Genomic DNA, 27,342 nt, shown 5'->3' on the forward strand with positions numbered 1-27,342 from the left:
GCAACCCAGGTACATGACCTTGACCGGAATCGAACCTGGGACCTTTCAGTCCGCAGGCCGACGCTCTATCCACTGAGCCAAACCGGTTTTGGCAAGATATTTTTGTTATCACAACTTGTGGGGTGCTACTGGCACTTAGGCATCCTACAGTGCACAGGACAGCTGTCCAACAAGGAATGACACAGCCCCAAATGTCCACCATGCAAGACCAAGAAACCCCTGCAACCGGGTGCACGTACACGTGGAAGAGAGAAATAAAATACTACCAGAAAGAAATGTAAGAGATTTCTGTATGACCTTGGGCTGGGGATGACGTTCTTAAACAAGGTCCCCAAGTGAATACATTTTACTGCTTACCCAAACGAAGGATTTCTCTTGTACAGTGATGGTTATTGCTTATCAGGTGATCAGATAGATGGGAAACACAAAAGAAATATTTGCAACCACCTGTCGTTTTTAATGTTGGAGTTGGCATTCCCACTAATCTTTCAGAATCCTCTCAAAGTCACGAATACCACACACACACACACACTCACACACACACACAAAACCCACAAAAAACCACACACACTCCGCCTCTCATGAAGGTGGGAGACATGGGCTTCTATGCACGCCCCCTCCCCCTACACATTTTTAAAGCGAAAGCTAGTGGGGCATCAAAGATTTTGGCAACCGGAAACAACAGATTTAAAACTCTGCAATAGGAAACGAGAGAAGGCGCCTTCCTTTCGCTTGCTCTTGGGACATTTTCTGTCATAACCATCTAGTATGCCTCAGAAAGTTTCAGAACTTCCCAGAGGGAGAGAGAAATAATCCAGACAACAGTCTCTCATTATAAGACCGTAAAACAACAAACATAAAACCAGGAAACAACAGACCCTAATGTCCATAGTTATAATAGTTACATTTGTAAATCTGTCTTAAAATGACTCAGGCCAGAGCACAAATCAAAACCAAAACTGAAGAACTTCCAGCAAATCGTGGTGAAGAAGCACCACGTATGGGAAGCCATGGCCTGCTGGTCCCCACGACTCCAGTTGGTAATTACTCCCGGGATCTGACAGAAGGATTTACAGCCTTCCCCGCCCCGGCCCATCTCCAAAATGGCTTGGCCATTCTTGGCCCTTTGTTTTTCCATCTAGACCAGCGGTTCTCAACCTGTGGGTCGAGACCCCTTTGGGGGTCGGACGACCTTTTCACAGGGGTTGCCTAAGACCATCGGAAAACACATATGTAATTACATTTCTTTTTTTAATTTATGGAAAGTTATTTTTTATTTTTTTAATATATTTTATTGATTTGTTACAGAGAGGAAGGGAGAGAGAGAGTTAGAAACATCGATGAGAGAGAAACATCGATCAGCTGCCTCCTGCACACCTCCTACTGGGGATGTGCCCGCAACCAAGGTACATGCCCTCGATCAGAATCGAATCTGGGACTTTTCAGTCTGCAGGCCGACGCTCTATCCACTGAGCCAAACCAGTCAGGGCTACATATTGTTTTTGTGATTAATCACTATGGTTTAATTATGTTCAATTTGTAACAATGAAAATACATCCTGCATATCAGATATTTACACGACAATTCCTAACAGTAGCAAAATTACAGTTATGAAGTAGCAACGAAAATAATTTTATGGTTGGGGGTCACCACAACATGAGGAACTGTATTAAAGGGTCGCGGCATTAGGAAGGTTGAGAACCACTGATCTAGATTTTATTTGTATTTTCTTTTCTTTTTTCTTTTTGGTGCCGAAACCCGGGATCTAGATTTTAGTATCAGTTTTCCCAGGTCCATGAAAAGTCGTGATGGGTTTTGCCTGGAATTCACAGCGAGTTGACAGATGACATTGGAGATGCGGCATCTCTGTGCTGTTATGGCACCTCCACCGGGCGAGGCCCTGAGCAGCCAAGGTGCTGGCTGAGGCGAGGGGCGAGGGGCGAGGGGCGAGGGGCGAGGGGCGAGGGGCGCGGGGCTCAGGAAGGAGGAAGGAAGCAGTAAATACTGGCTGTGGCGTCACCGGGGGCCCCACCATATGCCCTCTGCAGCGCTGAGGTTTGTAAGTTGGGAGGAAATTGGCTTGGTCGGGTTTGAAGAGGTCACGGGAAAGAAGGATGTGAGGGAAGACAAACAGCTCACCTGTGTCTAATAACAAACACTCAACAGGCTGTTCTCTTTCTGCTGATTTACAAGCCAGGGCCTGGCGCTTCTCAGCTGAGCTCCTGGGAGTGGGGAAGACGAGGCTCACGTTTCTAACCGTCCGGGATTAGTCAAGGGGCCGTGAGCTCTTCCTGCGGCTGTTATTCCCCAGTAGCCATGCAGGGCTCCACGGGACCAAAAAGAACCGACTGAAGCTTTTGTGGCAAAGATCCAACAACGCAGGGGACATTCCGGAGACCTGGGCCTGCTCTGCTGAACGTGGTTTGCTGCCAGGAGGTGCCGGGCTCGGGGGGCCGAGGGTCTGGACTGGTGCCCGGGACCTCTGCCCAACGGTGTGGCCTCGCAGGTTCTCCCGGTGGGAGCGCAGATAGCGCCCAGAGCTCAGGACACTGAGCCAAGGAGGGACCTGAGACACTGGCGGGCTACCAGGGCGGTTCTCCGGGCAGTGCGAGGTCCGCAGAGCATGTGAGGGCGCCCTCCGCTGGAGAGCCGGGGGACATCGGGTCTGGTTCATGGTGGCATTGCTTCCCCAAAGGCCCTCACCTCCACGGCGTCCTGTGTGCACCCCACCAGTCATGACTGATTGACTCTACTTTCTCAAGTGTAAATTAATGGGGAAAAAGATTTTCAGTTCAAGATAGCAGAGTACAACCTGAAATCCATCCTGTCCTTCTCAAACACATCAAATTCAGAGAAGAAAAAAAACAATTAACAATGAAATCTCTGACACACAGAAATGAAAAAGGCAATTCTGTATGTACTTGAAATAGGCATCTCTCTGAAGGAAAGAAATAGGGAAAACCCCACAGCCCGTGTCTTAGCCAGGAGGCAGGAACTCAGCCAGGGTGAATGCACAGGGCTTTGGGCCAGGCCTTCAGTCTGGGCCCAGCTCTGGAGAGCAAAGCGGAGAGCCCCCTGTGACAGGTCAGTCTCCACCAGCAGGGGGGCAAGGGGGCAGGGAAGAGGGGAGAGACCAAAAGTGCCCTCCCTGTCATGTCACAAATGGAGTCAACTCAGAAGATCAGAGTGTAGAATTTGGGAGCGAAGGACAGCCAGAGATATTAATTAGCTTTTATTTTTTTTCCTGGAAGGGGGGGGGGGGAATTTAGTTATGACTGTTAGAAATGTAAGGAAAACCACTAAAATAGAAATAAAATGTACAGGGGTTCAAAATTGGCTCAAGGAACTAAATAACCACAAAAGAAATGGAAACCGTGATCAGATCACCCCTAAGCAGAGGCCGCAGCTCCAGCTGACCTTTCATGAGTTCCAGTCACGCTCAGGAAATGATCATTTTTACGCTCAGCGAACTCCTGTGCTGCATAGGGAAAAGGTGGGAAGTGGCCCACCTCATACAAGGAAGCTCACTGCTGACACCACTATTCAACCGTAGCCTGAAGTTCTTAGCTGGTGCAAGAAGGTAAGAAAAAGAAACCTGATATTGGATAGGAAGAGACTCAACTCTCATTACTTCTTAACAATATGATCATCAGCATGGAAAATAGAAAAGCTTGAATGGATACACTTTTATAACAGGGGAGTCCGTTAGGGGATCCAGATACAGACTCAATAGAGGCAAATCAACAGTTGTCTATTCACAATCAATAGCCGATTATAAAATGTTATCAGAACAGATATCACAAAAACATAGAAATGCAAAACATCACATAAAATTCCTGTATTAAAAAATGTGCAGATATTTTTTTTAAAAGAAAACATCCTAAATGTTTAGTGAAGCACCTAAATGATCTGAAAAAAATGAATGACATCCCATTCCTGGGTAGGAAGACTTAATATTGTACAGATTGGATCTTCTCTAAATTAATCTACAGGCCAGTGTATATAGCCCAACATTCTTTGGGCATTGCTGTGTGTCCGGCACTGCTCACTCATGGTTCCCATCCTTAGCAGACATATGTCACCTTCATTTCCTATTAGAGGAAACTGAGGCAGCAGTTCCAGGGTCAAGATGGGAGGCTGGGTGACTTCCAGGAGGCTGTGCAAAATCCAGGGAAAGCTGAGGGCATGGGGGCCATGGGGGCCATGGGGGCAATGGGGCAGGGCCTGAAGGCACAGGTACAGGAGTGTTCAGAAGGCAGAGGTGGCAGGATGCAGGGAATCTGGGGAGATCTTGACACACGGCCCCTCCCCCCCATTGTGGGCTGGAGGCTGGTGGCAGAGGCAGATGCTGACATAGGATGGGACAGGTGCAGAGGGAGAGGTGAGAGCCAGGACCTGGGACACCTCGGAGAAGGGCTTCCTGGGAGGTGACATGAAGGGGAGCCTGGCAAGCAGGTGGGGCGGGGGTTGGAGTGGGGGATGTAGGGTCAGGAGACCTCAGGCCAAGTTCTGGCAGATGCTGTGCTGGGCAGGCCACTCAGTGTTGCCGATACTCTATCCTCTTCTGAAAACAGGGGCTCGTCATTCCTACACCCTAGGCTGTAGGAGGATTAAAGAGATAACACCTGGCGAGTGCTTGGCACACAGCCTGGCGCTGGATGAATGGGAGACCCTGCCCCTCATGCTCCATTTCCCATCATCCCATGTCCAGCCATCTCCTGTCCCAGGCTGCCTTCTCCCCACGGCCTTGTGTTCCCTTGACCCAATTAGAGAGGAATAAGGAAGGAATCCATCCTCTGGCTCCACCCTGACCCCTCTTCTTCCACCCCAGACGGAGGCATTCGTGGGCTCAAGTCTGAACTCCGGATTAGCTGTGTAATCCCCAGACCTGTCTGGGCAATCTCTTTCCCCAGCCAGGAGAGGGGCCGTGGCTGGGAGCCAGGGCTGCTGGGCTCTGGGCCTGTTACTGCCTTACCCATCTGTAAGACATTAGACAAGCTGCCATTGTTTTTGGCGCCTCTTTTGGAAATACCACAGACATCCCACGACTGTCACATGTGTGTCAACTGTTCTGTAGGTTTGTGGTGCGTGGGGCACTCTGGGAACGGAGGCCTGGATTTGACTCCAGTTCTAACACTCTAAGTCAGCGGTTCTCAACCTGTGGGTCGCGAACAATGAAAATACATCCTGCATATCAGATATTTACATTACGATTCATAACAGTAGCAAAATTACAGTTATGAAGTAGCAACAAAAATAATTTTATGGTTGGGGGTCACCACCAACATGAGGAACTGTATTAAAGGGTCGCAGCATTAGGAAGGTTGAGAACCACTGCTCTAAGTGGATGCCCATGGACAAGGCATGAAGCCTCCATGGGCCTCAATTCTTTTCATGTATAAAATGAAATTGACTTAGTCATGAGGGTCAGGCCGTTTTCTCCTCCCCCCATGCACTTGTGCATACAGGAGCTGCACACTAAATGCTGAACCTACAGAACGTGGGAAACACCAGACACTGGCAGGAGGCGACGCGCAAGGCTTGTTTACTTGAGGTTTGAAAGGCTGGGTCCAGAAGCAAACGCTCAGAAAGTGGGCCAGTGGTTGTCCCAGGGGGCAAGTGCTTACCAAGCCTGGTGTTCGAAGGAAGGCGGGTCGGACTACATCTCCCAGAAGCCCCAGCGTTATCCAGGCCACTTCCGGCCCCTCCTAGAGGCGGGGCGAAGGGCGGGGTGGGAGAGGCGCAGGGACGCCTGGGCGCGCCGCGGGAGCCGGGGCGCGTGACGCGCTTCCTGTGCGCCGCCTAGCGTTTGGGTCGCGCCGGTTCCTCGGCCTCAGAGCCGTGAAGGTGACAGCGGGAGGTGACTGTGCTGGCCCCCGCGATGCTGGCGGCACGGCGACTGCTCGGCGGGTCGCTCCCCGCGCGGGTGTCGGTGCGATTCAGCGGCGACGCGGTGAGGCCCGGCCTGGCTCGGACCAGGGGTGTTCGCGGGCGGGTCTCGCTGCCGGGTCCCCGCGCGCGCTGTCCCGTGGGTCTGTAGTGCCTCCTAGAGAACCCGCCTCGTCGCCCCGGCCCCGCAGGAAGGTAGCCCCTCCGCCATGGGTGTAGAAGGGGAACGGCCCCAGCGGGAGGCTGACTCCCTCCCTCCTCGGCTTCCCTTGGGGAAGTGTGGAAGGTGATGAAGCGTCCGAGCCTCATTCCTTCTCGCCACAGCCGGTGGCTGAATGTGCGGATGCAGAAAACTGGAGAGGGTTATGCCCCGCCCGAGCCCCCGCTCAGCGCTCTGCCTCCCGTCGTGTCTTTTAGGCAGCGGTTCTCAACCTTGGCTGCACATGAGAATCACCTGGGAGTCTTTTGAAAATCCTGATTTCTGGGTCTCATCCTCCGGAAATTCTGTTTCTTTGTTATGGAGTGGGGTCACAACGTTAGTAACAAAGAAACAGAATTTCCGGAGGATGAGGCCCAGAAATCAGGATTTTCAAAAGATTCCCAGGTGATTCTAATGTGCAGCCACGGTTGAGAACCGCTGCTTTTAGGGAATCGGGCTCTGGGAGCCGGTTCCAGCTAGAATTCCAGATCCCACTTCTCGTCAGTTTCACCCCAAGTGGGTCTCCCCCCACCCAGTCCTAGCGAGGACTTTCTTTTCCATCAGTAAACACATTTGGCTTCCAGCAGAGCTAGTAACATCAGGCCCTGGCCTAACCAAGGTTCTGTCCAGCAGGACAGCCAGACAGGGAAATGGACACGCCATTCACTGGGCTCAGGGTGGTAGTATGGTGCTGTGGGCTTTGGCCACGGGTAGACCTCAGCTCAAGTCCTACCTGCTGCTTTTGGCTGTCTGCCCTTACATAATGCTCCGAGCCTCAGCTTCCTCCTCTGTCAACTCATTCCTGTCTCAGGGTTATGAGAAGAAATAGGGTTTTGGATGTAAAACGCTTAGCCTAGTGCCTGCTGAACAGGAAGTCGTTCCTAGGCGGTGGTGGTAGCTATGATGCTACCAGGGTTCTAAGGCTTAGGCTCCTACCCTCTCCCAGCCCAGCCCCGTCTAATCAGGGGGACCTAAGAATCTAGCTTCTGGCCTGGCCCCTCATGACCCCGAGCTCTGCTGGGCCTCCTGACCCTCTGTCTTTGTCCCCAGACAGCGCCCAAGAAAACCTCATTTGGCTCCCTGAAGGATGAGGACCGGATCTTCACCAACCTGTACGGACGCCATGACTGGAGGTGAGATGGTGCCCTTAGCCTGGTGGGCCGCAGGGCACGGCCTCCCCTTCACCACCTTCCCTACTCTGTCCAGGCTGAAAGGTGCCCAGAGTCGAGGTGACTGGTACAAGACGAAGGAGATCTTGCTGAAGGGGCCTGACTGGATCCTGGGTGAGATCAAGACATCTGGCTTGCGGGGCCGTGGAGGCGCTGGCTTCCCCACTGGCCTCAAGTGGAGCTTCATGAATAAGCCCTCGGATGGCAGGTGTGTGTAGAGGCGGAGATGGGGTTGCAGGAGAAACCTGCGGGTGGCTTAGGCTTACCCAGGGCTTTGGGTTGTTACCTTGGAGTGAATAAAGTGGGAAAATGTTACCGGAGCTTAAGTAGGTGGGACTCAGTTTCCTCTGGTGTTGCTCAAGGGAGACTCGAAGGGTAGCAGAATCAGAACAAGATTTTGTTTTTTAATCCACCTGAGGGTATGCTTACTGATTTTAGAGAGAGAGGAAGGGAGGGAGGGAGAGCAACATGGATGTGAGAGAGAAACATCAATCGGTTGTCTCCCTTGCACACCCCTACGGGGGATCGAACCTGCTATATAGGTATGTGCCCTGACCAGGAATTGAACCCAAAACCTCTGGTGTACAGGACAGTGCTCCAACAAACAGCCACCTGGTCAGGGCACGACAAGATTTTGACTCAAGCGACTTAATTGGTCAATTCCTAGCTCTGCCGTCTAATCATTAAGCTTGGGCAGTCTCTTGGCCTTTTTGAACCCCAGTGTTCTTTTTTCTAAATGGATATTATATTTTGTGGGGATTAAAGAGATAATGTTTGCATGGCTTTGGGCCTGCTCATTGGTCAGCACATAGAAAGCAAATAGTACATGTCTGCCACTGTACTTCCCTCTGGCCTCAGTGAGATGCTGGAGGTTCCGAAAGCCCTTTGTGACCAAGAGCAGAGTTCGGGCTCTTGGGAAAGCACAAAGAGACAGCAGAACCGAGACCCTTCCTGTGGTCCCAGCACCCAGAGGTGGGCTAGACAGGGAGCTTCCTGTCATTGTGCTGAGCGAGCAGAAGCCTGGGAACGTGTTGGGAGGGCAGCGGGGTTGGCGGTCAGAAGAGACATCTCTGAGGCTTGGCTGGCAGAGGGGGGTTGAAGGACCCTCCCTGCTGGCCTGTAGCCTAACTGACCTGCTGGCCCCCACAGGCCCAAGTACCTGGTGGTGAACGCGGATGAGGGGGAGCCGGGCACCTGCAAGGACCGGGAGATCATGCGTCACGACCCCCACAAGCTGGTGGAAGGCTGCCTGGTGGGGGGCCGGGCCATGGGTGCCCGCGCAGCCTACATCTACATCCGTGGGGAATTCTACAATGAGGCCTCCAATCTGCAGGTGGGCTGGGGAAGGACATCAGAGGAGGTGCTCCATGTGTCCTCACCGCCCACTTACCTGGCATAGTCACGCTTAGATTTTAGCGCCTAATCCGTGTGGGGTCCCGCTGGGAGAGTGCTGGTCACTCCTGCATGTGTCAGGATTGGGACATGGCTCTCAAAGGCCTCCTTCTCTGGGCCTTCCCAGTATACTCCAGAGTCTCAACTTGGGGGAGGTTTTCCAGGGCTCCGTGACTTCTAGGGTGTGGGTGGGCTGGGGAGCTCATAAGAGGGCGTATTTCCTGCGGAAGGGTCAATGATCAAGAGGTAATTCTTAGCCTGGTGATGCCTTTAGCATAGGGCCCGCATAGTAGCATCACGTATAAAATTTATTGTTATTACGTACTTTAAAGTTAAACCTCTAGGACTGTGGTCGGCAAACCATGGCTCACGAGCCACATGCGGCTCTTTGGCCCCTTGAGTGTGGCTCTTCCACAAAATACCACTTGCAGGCACACAGTACAGTGCGATTGAAACTTCGTGGCCCATGCGCAGAAGTCGGTATTTTGTGGAAGAGCCACACTCAAGGGGCCAAAGAGCCTCATGTGGCTCGCGAGCCGCGGTTTGCCGAGCCGCAGTTTGCCAACCACTGCTCTAGGGTCTTGCCCTCTATTGCAGAAGTAGTACTTATCATGAAGATAGGAAACCACACACACAAGAGAAAAATCTCACACAGACCCACTGCCTAGAGAAAGTACTTGCTGAATTTTTCATGATTCTAAAATCGTTCTTTTAAAAATAGATGTAGTTGGAGAATTTTTAAGTTGTTGTTCCAATGGCATGCACACTGTACAAGTCCTCACCCCCTCCCAGAGCGTCCTCCATTCCTGCCAAAAGGGGGCTTTTGCCCTGGATTTGGTGATGGGCCTGTATTCTCCCCTCTCCTCTGCCCCCCGCATACACACAGTATCCCCAGGCCCTTGGGGACAGTGACCTCCCCTCTCACCCTTGTCCCACAGGTGGCCATCCGAGAGGCCTACGAGGCTGGTCTGATTGGCAAGAACGCCTGTGGCTCCGGCTATGATTTTGACGTGTTCGTGGTGCGCGGGGCTGGGGCGTATATCTGCGGGGAGGAGACAGCGCTCATCGAGTCCATCGAGGGCAAGCAGGGCAAGCCCCGCCTGAAGCCGCCCTTCCCCGCAGACGTGGGTAAGATCCGGTCCAATCCTGGGCCTTGTCCTGGGTCCTGCAGGATCCGGGATCTGGGTTCGGGTCCCCACTGGTCTTTCTTAGGGAATTTCTGAGTTCCTTCTGCACTGGGGCCAGACGCAGAGTCAGTGGCAACAACATAGAGGCTCCACCGGTGCCACCTGCCTCAGCCCCCACGCCAGACACCCAAGTCCCCTCCAGCCCTCCGGGAGCAAAGGGCAGGGGGTGAACAAGGCAGTGCAGGACCTGCTGGGCTTTGGGGTCCAGTGGGGATGAGAATGATAAAGCAGTAGAAGGGGGCTGTCTAGCCATGGGAATAGGACCCTGGGACAGACCCATTGCCAGGAAACCCACCCCGATTTGCCCCATTTCCTCACAGGAGTGTTTGGCTGCCCCACCACTGTGGCCAACGTGGAGACAGTGTCTGTGTCCCCCACCATCTGCCGCCGAGGGGGTGCCTGGTTCGCTGGCTTTGGCCGCGAGCGTAACTCGGGCACCAAGCTGTTCAACATTTCTGGCCACGTCAACCACCCATGCACCGTGGAGGAGGAGATGTCGGTGCCATTGAAGGAACTGATTGAAAAGCATGCGGGTGAGGCCTGGGGCCAGGGGGCAAGGGTCAGGGCTGGGCATCCGGGGAGAGAGCCAGGGCTGGAAGGGCCTAGGGCTGGGGTGGGGGTTGATAGGCCCTGGGCTCAGGACCAGGCGGGTTTGCTGGTCCCAGCCCTGACCACCCATCATTTTGGGGACTGGGACCCAGGGGGTGTCACGGGTGGCTGGGACAACCTCCTTGCTGTGATCCCCGGCGGCTCGTCCACCCCACTGATCCCCAAGTCCGTATGTGAGACGGTGTTGATGGACTTCGACGCGCTGGTGCAGGCACAGACAGGTCTGGGCACGGCTGCGGTGATCGTCATGGATCGCTCGGTAAGGGCTGGCCCCCGCGCTTCCCACCCGGTCCCCACCTCTTGCCAGCCTGCTTGGTACCCCTCCCATGGCTTCTCTTGAGAACTCTTGCCAGCTCTTGCGTCCCAGACCCTGCAGCCTGAGATATAGGTGGGCAAGGGGGGAGCAAGGCTGCTCTGAGGCAGGGTGCCATGGAGCGTGGGCAGTGCAGGATGCCCAGGGCGGGTCGGGGAGTGGCAGGACACTGGTGGAGTCAGAAGGGGCTGCTTCTGGGGACTGAGGCTCAGGCCTTGGGTACCTGCTCACTGTCCTCTGTCTCCAGACGGACATAGTGAAAGCCATCGCCCGCCTCATTGAGTTCTACAAGCACGAGAGCTGTGGCCAGTGCACCCCGTGCCGAGAGGGTGAGCACCCGGGCAGGGTGGGGCTTTCCCTGTGGCTCACCCTGGCCTGGGTTGGGCAGAGGTCAAAGGTGGGGTGGGCTCTGGACCCTGAATAAACAGATGCTGCCCGGCCTGCTGTGGCTTCTCTCAGTCTCTTCCTACTGTGGCTGCAGGCGTGGACTGGATGAACAAGGTGATGGCCCGCTTTGTGAGGGGGGACGCCCGGCCGGCCGAGATCGACTCCCTGTGGGAGATCAGCAAGCAGATAGAGGGTCACACCATCTGTGCCCTGGGCGACGGGGCCGCCTGGCCCGTGCAGGTACTCACTGCCCTGCTCTGTGGCACTAGTGTGGGGCTGCTGAGAACCCAGGGCCTTGGGGATTTTAGACCCTGGTTCACACAGTGCTCCCACCCCTTCCCAGGGCCTGATCCGACACTTCCGGCCGGAGCTCGAGGACCGGATGCAGCGGTTTGCCCAGCAGCACCAGGTCAGGCAAGCCGCCGCCTGAGCCTGCTGCCCTGGGCTGGTGTCCATCATCCAGACGGCGGGACAATAAAGCAAGTGCTGCCCACCATCCTGTTGCAGCTTCTCTGTGGCGTTGCTCTCCCCCTGCACCTGAGGTCCATTACTCATGGGGCCTGCTTCCCGGGGGGGGGATGGGGGGGGCTTGGAAAGGATAGGCCAGCTCAAGCTCATGCCCTGAATCCAGACCTTGGCCTCCTATGGGTCAGCGAGTCTGTCCTAGACCATCCTGAACACCCAGCCTTCAGTGCAGGAAGCTGTGGGGAGGAGGACAGTGCTGTGGCCTGCGGTCCACACCGGGCCCTTGAGGGTGGGGACAAGGAGCGCAGGGTCCAGTTTGCCCTGTGAGGTGATGGGCCAGGAAAGAACAGGCTTGGCTTAGTCTGGACCGGAGGAGAGGTTTATTCCTGCTTCCTGAGGGGGCACTGGGCGCATTTGGAAGGGGAGGAGGAAGGAAACAGTTTGACTAGGGGCTGGGCACGGTGGGTGAGGCAGCCCTGGTTCCTCCCACTCTGGAGGCGTCTGGTCAGTCTGGGGAGGAGCAGTGAGCAGGGCCACGCGAGTGCCCCAGCTAGTCGCTGAGCTGGAGGGGCGCACTGCCGTCCAGCGGGTGCCACAGCTCCAGCCGGTGGTCACTGTGGCCCAGGCACTCTCTCCAGTGCCGCTGGCGCTCCCCACCGGCCCGGCCACTCAGCTGCACCCCGCCTGGATTGGGGGATAGGAGTCAGGAGATGTGCGGGAGCCCATTGGGCCCCCCACCCAGCTCCCCTGCCTCCCCACTCACCAATGAAGTCGTTGGCTGGGCCCAGGTCATAGTCCCACACAGACACCAGCAGGGCCTTCTGGGCCAGCTCCTCCCTGAGGCCTGCGTAGAAGAACTCCTGCCGGAGGAGACAGGAAGGAAGGGGCAGCTCGTCCTTCCCAGCTTCAGAAACTGGCTTAGGCGGGGGCGGGCCTCGGGTCAGCTGGGACCTGTGCTTCTGACTGAGGCAGCGTGCTGACCTCCCCCCCCCCCCCCCCCCCAGGGTAGCAGGACTGGCCTGGCCTGCCCTGGCCTACCTCGTGGAATTCGGGGTTCAGGGTCTTCTTCCGAACACTGGTCTTATATTTAGTTTTTTTCCCCACATTTGGATGCAGGAATCTGATTGGGGAGGATGGGGTCGGTTAGGTGTGGCTCTGGAGAGGTGAGCCCCAGAGGGGCTCTGAGGAATCCCCATGCCCACCTGTCCACCTTGTTCACACTCACAGGCGGACGAAGGGGTCCGAGTAGCCATTGGCATCCATGGGGGCCAGGTGGGCGCATCGCAGCACCCCGACCAGCAGGCCGCCCCGCCGAGAGCTGTAGCACAGTGACAGCAGGATGCGCCCGCGCTCCTCCCCAGCCACCTCTGCCACCTCCTGCAGGGTAGGCTGGGGTCAGCCCCTGCGGCCCAAAGCCCACCCACCCACCAGTATCGGCCAGGGTGGGCCTCCTGAGAGCTCAGACTGGCTGCAAAGAAGTCAGGGGCCAATGATTTAACTTCACGGTTCAATTTCACAAACTCGTGGACCTGGTGCCCTGGAAGGGACTGACTTGCACGCGTCACCTGTTCCCTCCAGAACCTAAGAGGGGGAGGGGCTTGCTCAGGCCACGTGACTGGCAGTTCCCATCTTTGCCTGGAGAGGAAGGGGACTGATGTTGAGAGCCACAGACAGGCCGGGCCCTTGCTGATGGCCACCCACTAGGTGCCCACGCCACCCTCCTACGGGTAAAGCCCATGTCTCGGGAGCAGCTCAGAGAGGCTATTCTCCACTCAACACCCGCCCTCCTCACCCCCACCATCCTGGGGACCAGATGCTGAATGCTCCAGGGGAGGCTGGGAAGGACATGTGCCTCCCATTCTTAACATAGGAGTCGATTTGCAGGAAGTCCAACCACCGCGCTAGCATTTAGTTCTTCCTATGGGAGTGTCCGTGGGCACCTGCCCTGCACCCCGGCACTCAGTGAGAGGGACAGGAAGTGGGCGGCACCGGTTACCAGCCCCACGGAGGTGGGACTTGCCTGGCCTTTAGGCATCAGCTGCAGTAACTTGTGGCTCCACTAGGCGGCAGGGCAGCAGCACTGGACCTTCCATCTGAGAGGGGCCTGGGCCAGTCCTGCCTCAGCCTTGCAGCATCCCTGCCCCTCCCAGGCCAAAGGCGTTCTGGCCTGTCTTTGGTCTCCCCTGGGGCCCCTCCAGCTACTGTCACTGCCTCTTGACAAGGGCTTATCTAGGGCTACCAGCCCCAGGAGTGGCACCCACGTTGACCCCTGGGAACAGCCAGTGAGCCCCAGCTGTCCATTCCCTCCCGCCCTCCCAGCTGCTCTGGCCTCAGACAAACCCCATCAGTTTCAGCACCTGCCTCCAGGCGGCCTGCGGGCTTTGCGTATCCCAGTGCCCCACACATCCTCTGGCCTGGCTGCCCCCAGGGCTCCGAGCACTCGCAGAGCATATGGGGGGTGGCCTCTGTCTCCAAGCCCACCCCCCCCCCACCTGCCTGATGCCCGAGTACCCCAGGCCTGTCCCCTTCACCTCCTGCTCAGTTCCACTGTCCCACGCACCTCATACAGGGCCATGCCCCGGGATGTGTCCAGGCGCTCCGGCCTCTTGGTCTGAAAGGGCAGAGAGCCTGGTCACCTTGGCCGGACACTGCCCAAGTTTCCCTCCCTGCCCGCCCCCTCCAGCTCCCCCATCACAAGATTGCTGGACCCCAAAGCCCCACCTCGTGCGCCACCCAACTCACCAGCCTCCGCTTCTCCAGACACACACTGAAGCTCCTGGCTCGGTTGGGCACCAACCTCCTCAGGGGCACCCGCAGCTCCCCCAGGGGAGGCACTCGCCGCCGCCGTGGCCGCAGCCGTGGGTCCTCACACACACACAACCTGGTGGCCACCCAAGTCAGACCTGGGCAGGCAAGCCCCACTCCCCGCTGCCCCCTTGGGCCCAGCCTCAAGCCTCACCGCAGGGTCTTGCGCCCAGCATCCTGGTGGGTGAAGCCGTGGTAAGTGAGCGTCTCTTCCCAGACAGGCCCCCTTGTGCCCCGAACGGTGCGTGTCCTCAGCTGGCTGGCCTGAGGGCCAGGCAGGGGGGTCAGGGCCTCCTCGGCCCCAGGGCCCCACCCTGGCCACCTCCCCAGTAGAACCCCCAGTTGTGCAGCCCGCAATGGGAGCTCCAGGCCTGATGCCGAGGCCTCGTGGGGAGGATCCGGCCAGGACGGGTGGGTGTGTGGCCGAGGGGCAGCAGCAGGAGCCTGGGTCTTGCCCTCACCTTGCTGGCCCCTGGCAGCAGATTGGCTTTGACATAGGTGTCCAGGGAGCCTGAGGCTGGTGGCTTGAGGCCCTGGGAAGAAAGAACAGATATGGGGCAGGCCTGTGGCCCAGGCCCACGGCTCAGGGACCCCCGCCCACCCATCCTTACCTTGGCACGGTGAGCCGTGCAGTGCAGGGCGCTGTTGTCCGCATCAAAAAGAAGTGTGAACTCGAGGGTGCCCAGGGTAGCTAAGGGCAGGTGGCATGCAGGTCAGTTCCTCTGGCACCCTGCCACCGTGGCACCATGCCTCCTGCCCTGCCCCTCACAGGTCAGATGCCCGGGATGCCTGAGACCCCATCCTGGCTGGGCTGGGCCCAGGGTGTCCTCATCCCCTGCCCCCACTCACCGCTGTCGTCTGAGTCTCCCTCTGGCTCTGGGTCTGGCTGCGGCTGGGGTGCAGAGCTGGCGGGAGACACTGCAGGGTGTGGGCCTGGGGCACCCCGGGCAGGCTCAGCAAAGGGGTAGAAATGCGGGAAGTAGTCAGAAATGAGGGGGATGGGCTGGATGGGTCCCGGGTTCACATCGATGGCCATGTGCTCCTGCATGCTCACCCGCTGGGGCCGCCTCCAGCCCGCTGCTGCCGTGCCCGCCATGGGGGCTCAGGCCAGGGGAGGGGACTCAGACAAGCCCCCTTGGACGGGGCATGAGGGGGCCACACGGGGCCGAGACATGGTGAAGAGGCATCACTGAGGGTGCTGAGAAGGGTCCTGGGTGGCAGCCGGGGACCTGAGGACAGAGGGCAGGGTTGGGTGGGTGGGGAAGAAGTGGGGGGCTTCAGCCTGGAGGGGGACCCCGTGTGCTAGCAGTGCCTGCTGGGCACTTACCTCTCGGAGAGCTCTGCCACCTGGCTCTGTTCGCTGCTGGCGCTGGGTATGCGCCTGACTGAGGTGACTCATCTGTGTGACCAGGGCCTCCTGGCACCCGCGAGGGAGGGGGGGGCGGAGCTCAGAGCCCACCTCCAGGGCTCAGGAGAGGGCACTTCCCTGCCCTCAACTCCAGGGGTCCCTTACTTAGCACCAGCCTCCCTCCGCCCTTGTCAGCCCCTCCCCCTGTTCACACGCCCGCAGTTATTTTTTACCACCGTCATGGGACCTGCTCCAGGCGAGGAGGCCGGATGCCCAGTGGTGACAGGGGTGTCAGGGGCAACGGGAGGGGGGTGTGGGGATGAAGAGGTAGGTGAGAGGGAAGGGGTGCAGGAGGAGGGAGCATGTGGGGGGGTGTGGGAAGGGGCGGGGTGGGGGGGCACTTTGGAAGGTATGGAGGGGTGCAAGGGGCGGTGAGATGGAGGGTTCGTGTGGAATGGGAGGGGTGCCCGGGAAGGAGGGGGCCACTTGGGGAGGAGAGCATCTGCAGTCTGGTCCCCTTGCAGCTCAAGCTTTTTGAAACATGGATGGAATCACATCAACTCCTCTCTCTCCTTTTGTGGGCTTGGAATAAAAGCCTACCCCATCACTGAGGCACACCCCTAGGCACCCCTCATCTCCACATTACTCCTCATGGTTTCCGTGACACCCCAAGCTTTGTGCATGTGCAGCTGCTGCCCTAACTGTCCTACTCCACCCTTTGACCTGGCTCACTCCTGTCTTTGGTTTCAAGGTCACGCTCTGAAGGGGAACTTGGCTGGCTTTTACCTGCTCAGCATTCCCGTTTCCCAGTCAGTGGTCCTTTGGAGGCCACCCCTTCCCTATTCCCAGCCTAGGGGGTTCATGCTCCTCCCCAGGGTGGTGCCCCAGACTCTGCCAATCAATGAATTCCAAATCCAGCAGGACACGCGGCAGGCTCAGGGAAGGCCTGCTGGGTCACAGGTCAGTGCCATGTAATTCTGGGTCACACTGGCCAAGCAACTCTCTTTTCTGTGGATGGAACAACAGCCCCCCTAGAGCTGTTGCCCTCTCCTCGCCTCTCTCTGCGGAGTAGAGACTGCTCCTGGGAATGAGGCCAACACAATGGAAAGCACAGCCAGAGAGAGAACCCCTGGATGCAGCCATGCCTGAAGCCACTTTAACCCTGGAGTTCATAATCACCATTCCCCTTCTGGCAACATCAGCTAGTGGGTGCAGCTTTCTATCACTTATCCTGGCTAAACCTGCCCAGTCCACAGGCCAAAGTTCAACTGTCCCCGCCGTCCCGCCCCCCCCCCCCCCGAACTCTTACACAGAATCCTGTATAATTCCACTATTATTTATATGTAATTGTTTAATGTACAACCACACGATTATCTGGTCTAAGGTCTCCTTTAGTCTGAGCCCCACCCCCCCTGCTCCCCCAGAGGCCAGGACAACATCTGGCTGGTCCGCAGACGTGGCCCCAGCACAGCAACTGGTGCATGGTGGGTGCTCATTAGTCACGTGCAGGGCTCCTCTCCATATTCCTGCGGCCCAGCAAGTGGTCAGCCAGGCACGGAGGAAGGAACCTACAGTGGCTAAGGGTCTGGGCTCTAGTCAGAGAGGGCCCGGTTCAAATCCCAGCTCGGTCAAGCTGTCTGTCCTCTCTGAGCCCAGCTCACCAGCCAGGGACAGTGCTGGCCCCACTCACAGGGCTGAGGTGAGGGTGAAATGATGCCGAGTACCTGGTGCAGGGTAAGTACCCACTGCTATGGGTGACAGAGTGCTTGGACAGGGGTGCCCCAGCCAGGAGACCAGCTGTCCCATGGCGTCTGCTCGAGGTCAGGGCCCTAGCGCAGAAGATGCAGTTGCCCAAGAGTTTGTAAAGGCTCTTTATTCAGTCCTGAGGTGGGGCTGGCCTGGCAGGGTGAGGGCAGGGGCTGCCAGGGACCAGTCTTCAGCCCTGGAGCTTCCACGCCCCAGGGAAATCCAGGCGCGGCTGGTAGGCGCCAGGCACCAAGACCTGCAGGGTGAACTCGGTGATGATGGCGGTGAGCCCCCAGACGCGGTGTGGCCCGTGCAGGAAGACAGGCATTGTGTAGCGGAAGTGGCCACCCTTGCAGAAGTGGGTGTAGCCTTGGTTCTGCACCTGCAGCAGGTGGGCCAGGGGCAGTGCAAACACTTCCTCCACCTATGACAGGAGGCAGCGAGAGGGTGGACAGAGGACTGACCATGGCAGCTTCCCCCCATTGGGACAACCCAGTCCCCCGGCATCCTTGCCCCTACTCACCTCCTCGGGGTTGGGCTGGAGGCTCTGGGGATCCAGCGGGCCCACTCCAGCGAGCACCGGCACCACCGTGTTCTTTGCCTGGGCCAGGGAGGCAGGCAGTCAAGGGAGGCATGGCCTTGGCAGGCCCTTGGGGCTGGAGAAGGGAGGCTGAGAGGGAGACCCCACCCTTGCCATCCAGAGGCCGTTAGCAGTCAAGGCCAGGTCCATCTGGCCCCTGTCCTGCGTGGGGCTCACTCCAGCCAGGCTGACCGACTGTTTCCCCATTCAGGCCTCTGGGCCTTCGCAGATGTTCCCCCACTTAGAACAACCTTCTCTTACTTTTACTACCTTGAAACCTGCCGCTTGTCATTCAATCCCTTCCTCCCCTATGGTCCTTCCCCAACCCTCATCCACCAAGCTGAGCAGAGCTGGCTCACCCCAGAGCCACTTCCACCGGAACCTGAGCCTCAGTATCCCTGTGAGAAGAGGATAAAAGTACCCCTGGCCCCGCCCTGATGGGTGGTGGCGGATGGGAGAGGAGGGACAGGCAGGTGCCTGGTGCTCACTGCATTCTGCACCTGCGGGAGTCCATGACCAGCTCCTTGTCCCTGGGGCCCCGGTGCCTAGCCCAGGGCAGGAGAGCGGGTGAATGGGGTGAAGGGTGGCTGTGGCCTCAGAGCCTGGTGGGCTCACCTGGTCATAGACGGGCTGCAGGACACCCCACACATGGTCCTCGGGCACAGCCAGGCCCAGCTCCTCCCGCGTCTCCCTCAGGGCCGTGTGCACCACATCCTGGTCAGCCGGGTCACACTTGCCACCTGGGAAACTAAACAGGCACAGGAGCCTGGTCCTTGGACTGCTGGGCACGGACGGCGGGCATGGCGGGCGGCAGAGGGCCAGTGACCCCTAAGCGCCTGCCCGCGTTTAGTGAGGCCTCCGGACCTCCCCAGGCTCTTTACCTCCTTGAGCAATGGAGGTGAGGGAGAGGGCCTGGAACTCGTGCGAATTCTGTCTGTGGCAGCCCCCAGGCGCCCACAGGGACCCTAGGGTGTCCCCAATTTCCGCCGAGGGCGGGGCCAGGGCGGGAAGCCGGAAAGCCCCGCCCCACGGCTTTCAAGACTCTGGGACCAAGTCTTCCCACCGCGGCCAGGAGAGGTGCTGCCCCTCTAGGGAGGGGGTCCCAGCTCAGAGACGGGGTCCCAGCTCAGAGAGGGGGGTCCCAGCTCAGAGGGAGGTGTCGCGGGCACCAGGCGATGCGGGCGCGCTTGGAGGGAGCCGGCGCGGCGCCCGGGCCGACGGGCTCTCCGCAGACCCATTCTCCAGAGGCGCAAACCGAGGCTCGGAGAGGCTCAGTGCCCTCCCGCCAGAGGGGAGAGGAGTCCCGGGCGGTGTACCTGACGTCGCCCTTGTGCCTCCCGACCAGGCGGCTGGACCGCAAGGTGTAGAGCAGCGCCGGGACTCCGCGCACCGAGCACAGCGGCACGAGCACCGCGGCCGCTGCGGGCCGCGCGCGGAACCGGGCCGTGGCCTTTGCCAGCAGCTCCCGGCAGCGCCGCTCGCCCTCCGCCGACAGGCAGTCGGGCAGCATGTCCGGCCGGGCGCCGCCGCGGGAGGCGGGGGGCGGGCAGCGCTCGGGAGCTCCGACCCGGCGCGGGCGGCGCAGCGAAGGGCCCGAACGCCCGCCCCGCCCCGCCCCGCCCCAGCCCTTGGGGCTCCGAAGTTGCCCGGGCGGTTTCAAGGCTTGGCCGTGTAAGGGGCGTGGCCTGCGCAGGGGGCGGGTCCCAGAAGAGACCGGTGGGCGGGGCCGGAAGGGGCGGGGACCGGTGTCCTGGCTGCCCGCAGAGGGCAGCCTCGGCCGGCCGGAGCTGGGATGGGTGGTCAGGCCTGTGTGTCCTCGACCTTCGGTCGTGCTCGGCCCGGGGGCGAACTCAGCCCTTCCGACGCGGAGCTCAGGAATCGGGGTGTCTTGCTGCGGAGGCCCCGCCGGCTCCCGTCCCTCTGCGCCCGTGTGTGTCCGTTCCTCTCCGAGGACCTCACAGGAACTGCTCCAAGATGGGCGGAGTCGGCGTTTAGGGGGTTCATGGGGCGCCCCCTAGATATCAGGGGCCGCGCCGCGACCTCGCGCTCCTGGGACCCACTCCCGCCTGGCCTTTCCCGGAGCTGTGTCCCCTCTCCCTCTCCTTTCTACTCCTTTTTTCCTTTTTCCTCTCTACTCCTTTAGGTTTAAATGTCACTGTCTCTAGAACAGCGGTTCTCAACCTGTGGGTCACAACCCCCTTGTGGGTCGAACGACCCTTTCACAGGGGTTGCCTAAGACCATCGGAAAACACATATATAATTACGTATTGGTTTTGTGATTAATCACTATGCTTTAATTATGTTCAATTTGTAACAATGAAAATACATCCTGCATATCAGGCATTTACATTACGATTCATAACAGTAGCAAAATTACAGTGATGAAGTAGCAATGAAAATAATTTTATGGTTGGGGGTCACCACCACATGAGGAACTGTATTACAGGGTCTCGGCATTAGGAAGGTTGAGAACCACTGCTCTAGAAGCTCTCCTGTGTCAAGTCTCTATCAGATTCTCAAGTCCCTCCCCCACCCGATCGTGGCCCGCGTGGCTATTGCCTATGGTGGTTCTGTAACCCTCGGCCAGACGACCCCAACCTGTGCACAGCACCTAGACGTTGAGTGGCAGGTGTCATCAAACCTTGACTTGAGCAAGTACCTCTCTGAGCTGCAGTTCAGTCCTCATCCGGGCACACAGATAGGGAGCAGGAACTCCGCCTCCCACCCACCCAGCCCTGCCCCTTGCTGGTGTCACCACCTTTACCGTCACTGTGCTTCCAGGGATGCCGGTGGCACTGGGAGAGCTTTGGGGTGTGCAGCCCAGGCTCTGGCATTGGAGTGTCCCTGAGGCCCTCCACCCTCAGCCCTGAGGACAGAAGCGCTCTGACCACCCATGCCAAATGGTTTAATGTTTGGGGTAAGGAAGAGGGGGAGCAGGGTCTGGAGGAGTCACCCCCAAGGCAGAAGGGTACAGGTCGGGAAGTAGGAGGCCTGGTTCCTAGCCTGGCACCATCCCAGCCTTGCTGAGATTCTGGGCAGGTAGCCTCCCTCTCTGGGCTTCTGTGTTCACTGCTCTCCTTGGGGAGGGCGGGGCGTCTCTGCAGAGGTGAGGCTGGAGGGCGTGGGGTCCAGGGTAAGAGGACTGTGTCCACAGGGTACCCATCATCACTGAGGGTCCTGCTGAGACCTCAGGCAGGTGGCAGTGGGGGCCAGCAGCCCCATCCCAGCTGGGAGGGGCAGGCCCCCCTGATCCCTGTCAGCCTGGATATTGGGGAGGGGATATGGCGTCGGCCGGGCCCTTGGGATTCCAAGAGAGCTTGAGGCTCCAGGGTACAGGTCCTGATAGGCGAGGGCCCGGTAGGTGGTGGGGGCCAGCAGAGCCTCGGGGGTGGCCAGCAGCTGGTGGTGGAGCCGAGCAGGGCTCCTGGAGGTGGAAGCTGGAGCTTTGTTGGGATCTGAGGGAGGAAGTGGTCTGAGCGAACCCCAGCCTCCCCGCACAGCCACACCGGCCCTTCTCCGCTTGTCCCATCCCAGGTTGCCCACCTCAGCCTTTGCTCCTGCTCTTACCTCTGCCTGGGATTTCTTTCTCACTTTCTCCTTCCCAGTCCTGCAAGCCCAGCTTGGGAACCACCTCCTCCAGGAAGTTCACCTGTTCGGCCCCCCCACCCCCCTTAGAAACGTGTTCCTACCCTGTTCTCTCTGCTCTGGGCCCCAAATTGCCTGAGAAATCTGCTTCCCCTCCTGTCCACACAGGTGCCCAGTGGGCTGCTGAGTGAGCCGGAGCCTCTTGGAAGCGTGTGGTGCTGCCCCCTGGCTGCTCACCCACCGCGTGGGCTCTGGTCCCCCTGGGGACCAACCTTTCTCCTGCTCTGTGCAGCCCCTCAGCAGGCAGGGCCCGAGGCTGCTGCGACTCCGGGCCGGGACGCTGGGCAGGGGCTGTGCAGGTGCAGTCCTGGAGATGGGCAGGCAGGGATGGGGCAGGGGTCAAGGTGAAGAACCACGCCAAGGATCTGGTTCAGTCAGCCCATGAGATCCCAGGACCAGTCAATGGGTGTGGCCCTTCTAGGGAGCCCAAGCCCTAGCAGACGCCTGGGGCTGGGGCTGAGGGGCTGGGCCAGGGCAGCGGGAAGCCTGACAGGGGTCAGTACCAGGAGTCCGGGTCACTCTCTCTAAAGCCCTTGGCGAAAGGGTTGCTGGCGATTTTCAGCTGCGTGATCTGCAGAGAAGAGAGTGAAGTTATGGGTCAGCCCCGACCTGGGGAAAGGCTGTGGGGCCCCAGGCTCACCCATCCTTACCTCCCTGAACCCCCCCGGTCAGGAGGCCCTGGGACCGGGAACCACCGCGGGTGTGAAGGGAGGGGAATGACCGGGCAGATGCTCACTGAGTCCCGGGAAGGAGAGAAGGGCTGGGGTCTGTGTGCATGGGCGGCTAAGACTTGAGCCTCAGTCTCCATCCCTGTGAAATGGGCTGGCAGGTGCCCCATGAGCTGTGGCCCAACCCACCCGGTGGTTCTGATACGCCGTCACGGCCGTGAACTGGGTCTCCGTGAACACGAAGGATTTGAAGTTCTCCTGGGCGTAGCGCTCGCTGTCCTTGCGTGGGTCCACGAAGACCACGTGGAAACGGGGCTGGTAGCGGTGCATGGAGTTGAGAATGATCTGTGGGGGGGCAGCAGCAAGCTGGCACTGAGGCTGCACGCTGTCCCCGGGCAGGGAATGCCCTGGGCCTGCTGCCACCTTGCTGGTGCGGGTGGTACAGGCCCCCTTAGGTTGGAGCATCCTTGCTGCTTTGCTTTCTTTCACACCCACATCTCGGCTGCCCGCCTTGCCTTCAGAACTGTCCACTACCTGATCGCCTCTCCCACCCCAGGGCCTCCACCCCATCTGGCCTCCGTCATCTCACCTGGGTCTCCTCAGCTGCCTCCTGGCGGGTCTCCCTGCCTCCACCTGGCCCCTCCGTTCGTCCTCCACACAGCAACCCCAGTGAGCCTCCGCAGCCACCCCCTCCTCAACACTCGCCTGTGGCTCCCGCCCCGCCCAGAGTAAAAGCCAGAATCCTCTCTGCAGCCACCTGATGAGCAAATGAGCCTGGCCTAGAGCCTCCCCCCACCCCTCCCCCTCCTCGCTCCAATCCAGCCACGTGGCAGGGTCCGTCCATCCGTCCGTCCATGCAGTCCCCCAGCCCCCCCCACATTTCTCAGTGCCTCCGCCCACCTGCAACAGCTCCCCTTCTAGATGCACGGGCTCCCTCCTGTCCTTCCCATCCTGCCCACATTCTCCGCAGCAACTTCCTGGTCCCGAGGGAGCAGCCGCCCCAGCCCCGTTCCTGGGTCCGTTTTGCTCCTGGCTTCATCACCCCCTGAGACATCGAGACCGGTGTTTCCTGGACTTTTGCTCACCATCAGCCCTGCCCCCAGGAGGTGAGCCCTGTGGGGCACGGTCTCTGACAGAGTGTCAACCGTCCTGTGTGACCCCCAATGGGCCTGCTCCGTGTGGGTGGTCCATACACTGCCCATGAGAGGGACAGTGTTTGCTGGAACATTCCCACTCCCTCAGCCCACTCCCCCCCCCCCCCCCCCCCCGCCTGCACAGTCCCCTCTGCTGCCCAACCGCGGCAGGGGAGCTCGGCGCCCCAGCGGTGGCCAGCAGCAGTGGGTGGGGATGCTGGGCAGCAAGGCCATGGGCACCAAAGGCCCAGCCAGGCTGGCTCCCGACTTCGTCCCCATCAGGCCCCTGACTAGGCCCGGGCCCTCCCCCGTGGCCGGGGCCTCACGTGGCCGTTGTCGTCCAGCAGGTTGTTGGTCAGCTTGAGCTTGTCAAAGGACACGATCTGGCGCATCCACTGCGCGCCCTTGGCCGGTGAGTCGGGGTGGAAGTGCACACGGCCGGGCGTGGCCGGGTCCGCCTTGCCGGCCACCAGCCAGGCCGAGCTGTGGAAGGCGTACCTGGGGAGCAGAGCGGGGGTGAGGGTGCCCGTCTGCGTCACACACACCCTCACCTGCTGCCCCTGCCTGCAGCCAAGTCTGGTGGGCAAAGGGGCTGTGAGTGCCCACGCACCAGCCCCATCTTGCACACGAGGAACCAGAGGCTCTGAGAGTGTCCTGTGGTTCCACCCGCTGCCCTGGGTTAGCCCACGCTGCCTGTCCAGGCTGCCCACTGCCCACCTTCAGCTGCCTGGGCTGGTGCCCCTGCCACCAGACTCCCCAGTGTTGCCCCAGGATATGCCTCCCTGGTGCTGCTTCATTGGCCCCTGCCTCCCCGGAGTGCAGCGAGGGGCCGACTCCCCATCTCAGCACCGGAGGACTGAGCCCCTTCCCCGGTGGCCCCCACACCTGTATCTCTTGTCATCCAGGGGCACGAAGTCCATGAGCAGGGCGTAGTCAGCCAGCGAGTCCATGCCCAGGATCTTCACCTGGAAGGTGGGGAACATCCTCCTGCCAGAGGGAGGTGCCCAGCAGCCTGAGTGCGGCCCCAGCCTGGCCCGGCTGCACCCACATGCACACCCGCCCCTGCCCCTCACACCTGCCTGCCTTGGTGACGATCATCTCTGTGCCCAGCTGGTTGAACTCCTCCCACAGAGCCTTCATCTCCAGTTGGACCGTCACGCTGGACACGTGCGGGTTCTTGGGGCCCTGCCTGGTGGGCTCACCCATGGCTTGGGCCCCTGTGGAGCCAGTGGAAAGGCCTGATGGGAACGGAGAAACCAGCCGGGGCTCCCAGCTGGAGCTGCTCATGGGCAGGGGGTAGGTCTCGGAGGCTGCAAGTACCCCAAGGCCTGCGGAGAGGAAGGCTGGGAAGAGAGGACAGAAGCATGGGCCCTGCTCGCCCCGACTCCACCCAGCTAGCCCTCAGCCTCCAGGCTGCATCTAGGTGCCTCTTTCTCCAGGAAGTCCTCCCTGACTGCCAGGTCTGTGTGTTCCCACAGTTAACGTGACTCAGCATCACCTTGTAAGGTAAATGCTCACTTATCGATCAGACCGTCAAACCTCAGAGGGAAGGCAGGGAGGGTGGGGGTAAGGGGGAGAGATCAACCAAAGGACTTGTATGCATGCATATAAGCCTAACCAATGGGCACAGACACCAGGGGGTGAGGGCATGAGCTGGGGGGTGAGGGGGCAAAGGGGATAAGGACACATATGTAATATCTTAATCAATAAAGAAAATTAAAATAAATAAATGAAAAGCTCCCGGAGGCCGGAGACCAGGCCTGGCTGGCTCCCCAGGGGATCTCGGAGCTGTCAGGCGGCCGCGAGCAAATGGTTTCACTTCCCTGAGCCTCAGTTTCCACATCCATCACCAGGGCTTCCTAGAACCTGCTTCCTAGGGCTGATGTGAGGATCTGTGAGGACCCCTGCAGGGCCTGGCACACAGGAAGCCCTTCACACATGACACATAATATAGATAATGGGACACCTGAGATTGGGGTGCTTGGGGCGGGGTCTGTCTCAGCTCCATGGAGACCCCACTGCCTTGTCCCCTGAAGAAGAGCTGCACTGAGAGGAGATCCCCCACATTACCACGAATTGCTCTTGCCGTCTCTGACCTGGAAAACCCGCCCGAATCCTGCCTCCGGGAGCCATCTTTCTGCTCTGGCCTCCTCACTTTTTTTTTCTCAAGATCCTGCCTTTTGATCTGCCATCCTGGCACAAGCCTTGGCCAAAAGCTTTGTTGTGGGGAGCCGGCACGGCCATGGCATACTCATGCCAGCTCAGCCCGGTTCAGTGACCCTGAGTGGGGGCGATGAAAGGCTTAGAAAAGACAGACAAGAGAATGAAAGCTGGGTCTCGGTGGGATGCTGCTCCTCTGATGGAGAGACAGGCCAACGCCCACAAGCCGTGTCTTTATTTTATAGCAGATGCCGAGAGGCACAGTAAGGGCGTGATCAAGATGTTTACATCATTCTCGTGGGTTTCAGTCCCACTCAGCTACATGCACCTGAACTCTGTCACTCAGGTGCGCGGGGCCACGTGTTTGGACCACAGGTTCAAGCTCACAGCTCCAGCTGTTGGCTATCATTGTGCTGGGCGGGCTCTGCCCTCCAAGCTGGGACTTGCACGTGGCAACGAGAGGACTGTGCCCTCTCCTCAATCCAAGGCTTGACCCTGTCCAAACACCGTACAGCTCCCCACACTTTGTCCCCCTCCACCCTTCTGGTTAAAAAAAAAAAAAAATCCTAACTACAAGGAGATACTGCTTTACACCCGCGAGGATGGTGATTCTCAAAACAATAACAACACAGAAAATGAGGGGCTGGTGAGGATGTGGAGCAGTTGGAACCCTGTGCACTGCTGGGCGGCCTGTAAAACGGTGTGGTCGCTGTGGGAAACAGAATGGTGGTTCCCCAAAAACTAGACTTAGGGTTACCACACCATGCAACAACCTAGGCATAGACCCCACAGAGCTGAGCAGCGACCCGAACGCGTATCTGTACATCTGTGCTCACGGGAGATTGCTCACAATAGGAGTGGTGGGAGCAACGCAGGTGCCCATGAATGGATAAGCAAAATGTGGTCTGTCCAGGCATGACTCACTACCCTTCAGCCCTAAAAAGACGGAAATTCATAGGGTGGACCTATGAACCAGGAGGTCACGGTTTGATTCCCAGGCAGGGCACCTGCCTGGGTGGCAGGCCCGATGCCCAGTGTGGGGTGTATGGGAGGCAGCTGATGGATGATTCTCTCTCATCACTGATGTTTCTATCTCTTTCTATCTCCCATCCTCTCTGAAATAAATAGATAGATAGATAGATATTTTAAAGAAGAAGGAAATTCAGGACATATGCTGAGTGCCATAAGCCGGACAGAAGGACAAATACTGTACGATTCCACTTACAGGAAGTCCCTAGAGCTGTCAAATTCGTAAACAGAAAGTAGGGCGGTGGGTGCCAGGAGCTGGGGGAGGGGAGGGGAAGTTCATGTTTAAAGGGGACAGCGTTTCATGTTACAAGATGCAAAGCATCCTGGAGCTTATGGTGGTGACGGCGGCACAGCAGCGTGAATGTGCGTCATGCCCCTAAACTGTGCATTTTAAAATGGTAAATTTAATGTTATGTACATTTTACACAATTAAACATTTTAAAATAGAAAAAAAAATCCTGAAACACAAGTGATTAGTTACTAGCAGCCCCAGGAGAAGCCGGGGATCTGGTAATACCACGGGACCCCCTGGGCAGAGGTAGAATATCGGTGTCAGATGGATGGACAGACAGACAAATAGGTGGGTGGAGGGAGCGTCTAAAGAGCCAAACTGGCCAG

At 58.6% G+C, this 27,342-nt stretch overlaps 4 protein-coding genes across 4 annotated transcripts; 1 reads left to right on the forward strand and 3 right to left on the reverse strand.

Annotated features, from left to right (window-relative positions):
* The first annotated feature begins 5,723 nt into the window (after nucleotides 1-5,723).
* NDUFV1 (NADH:ubiquinone oxidoreductase core subunit V1) lies at nucleotides 5,724-11,641 on the forward strand. The gene is made up of 10 exons (XM_081099905.1): nucleotides 5,724-5,953; nucleotides 7,139-7,221; nucleotides 7,295-7,465; nucleotides 8,407-8,590; nucleotides 9,588-9,777; nucleotides 10,157-10,369; nucleotides 10,538-10,704; nucleotides 11,006-11,087; nucleotides 11,240-11,385; nucleotides 11,489-11,641. Exons 1-10 carry the CDS (start codon nucleotides 5,882-5,884, stop codon nucleotides 11,573-11,575), a joined length of 1,395 nt encoding a protein of 464 aa, XP_080956031.1. The 5' UTR covers nucleotides 5,724-5,881; the 3' UTR covers nucleotides 11,576-11,641.
* A 328-nt stretch (nucleotides 11,642-11,969) lies between these two features.
* On the reverse strand, nucleotides 11,970-15,956 carry LOC308525332 (double C2-like domain-containing protein gamma). The gene is made up of 11 exons (XM_081100163.1): nucleotides 15,743-15,956; nucleotides 15,265-15,644; nucleotides 15,027-15,106; nucleotides 14,877-14,948; nucleotides 14,570-14,679; nucleotides 14,353-14,491; nucleotides 14,171-14,221; nucleotides 12,836-12,987; nucleotides 12,649-12,730; nucleotides 12,374-12,470; nucleotides 11,970-12,294 (listed from the first exon to the last, which is right to left on the reverse strand). The coding sequence occupies exons 2-11, from the start codon at nucleotides 15,509-15,511 to the stop codon at nucleotides 12,161-12,163; spliced, it is 1,164 nt and encodes a 387-aa protein (XP_080956289.1). The 5' UTR covers nucleotides 15,512-15,644; nucleotides 15,743-15,956; the 3' UTR covers nucleotides 11,970-12,160.
* Nucleotides 15,957-17,618: 1,662 nt separating this feature from the next.
* On the reverse strand, nucleotides 17,619-19,787 carry NUDT8 (nudix hydrolase 8). The gene is made up of 4 exons (XM_081100164.1): nucleotides 19,406-19,787; nucleotides 18,705-18,837; nucleotides 18,033-18,110; nucleotides 17,619-17,933 (listed from the first exon to the last, which is right to left on the reverse strand). Exons 1-4 carry the CDS (start codon nucleotides 19,597-19,599, stop codon nucleotides 17,700-17,702), a joined length of 639 nt encoding a protein of 212 aa, XP_080956290.1. The 5' UTR covers nucleotides 19,600-19,787; the 3' UTR covers nucleotides 17,619-17,699.
* Nucleotides 19,788-21,254: 1,467 nt separating this feature from the next.
* On the reverse strand, nucleotides 21,255-25,779 carry TBX10 (T-box transcription factor 10; the record flags this gene model as incomplete). Its single annotated transcript, XM_081100202.1, is given in 9 exon segments — nucleotides 21,255-21,544; nucleotides 21,947-22,041; nucleotides 22,238-22,305; nucleotides 22,592-22,747; nucleotides 23,862-24,033; nucleotides 24,421-24,522; nucleotides 24,611-24,878; nucleotides 25,622-25,697; nucleotides 25,699-25,779. Coding segments are annotated over 9 exon segments (1,308 nt in total).
* Between the last annotated feature and the right edge of the window lie 1,563 nt (nucleotides 25,780-27,342).

This window comes from Myotis nattereri (assembly GCF_964212035.1).
Source record: "Myotis nattereri genome assembly, chromosome: 9".
NCBI lineage: Eukaryota > Metazoa > Chordata > Mammalia > Chiroptera > Vespertilionidae > Myotis > Myotis nattereri.

What these genes read in the sequence shown, in the direction of transcription:
- NDUFV1 (XM_081099905.1), top strand. Translation starts at nt 5,882, where the DNA reads ATGCTGGCGGCACGGCGACTGCTCGGCGGGTCGCTCCCCGCGCGGGTG. An exon ending in GCCCTTCCCCGCAGACGTGG is followed by an intron (nt 9,778 to 10,156) that starts GTAAGATCCGGT and finishes ATTTCCTCACAG; the next exon opens with GAGTGTTTGGCTGCCCCACC. An exon ending in ACTGATTGAAAAGCATGCGG is followed by an intron (nt 10,370 to 10,537) that starts GTGAGGCCTGGG and finishes ACTGGGACCCAG; the next exon opens with GGGGTGTCACGGGTGGCTGG.
- LOC308525332 (XM_081100163.1), bottom strand. Translation starts at nt 15,511, where the DNA reads ATGGCGGGCACGGCAGCAGCGGGCTGGAGGCGGCCCCAGCGGGTGAGC. An exon ending in TGCTGCCAGGGGCCAGCAAG is followed by an intron (nt 14,680 to 14,876) that starts GTGAGGGCAAGA and finishes CCTGGCCCTCAG; the next exon opens with GCCAGCCAGCTGAGGACACG. An exon ending in CCCAGCCAACGACTTCATTG is followed by an intron (nt 12,295 to 12,373) that starts GTGAGTGGGGAG and finishes CCCCCAATCCAG; the next exon opens with GCGGGGTGCAGCTGAGTGGC.
- NUDT8 (XM_081100164.1), bottom strand. Translation starts at nt 19,599, where the DNA reads ATGCTGCCCGACTGCCTGTCGGCGGAGGGCGAGCGGCGCTGCCGGGAG. An exon ending in AGGCACAAGGGCGACGTCAG is followed by an intron (nt 18,838 to 19,405) that starts GTACACCGCCCG and finishes GTGCCTGTTTAG; the next exon opens with TTTCCCAGGTGGCAAGTGTG. An exon ending in TGCAGCCCGTCTATGACCAG is followed by an intron (nt 18,111 to 18,704) that starts GTGAGCCCACCA and finishes TCCCTGGCCCAG; the next exon opens with GCAAAGAACACGGTGGTGCC.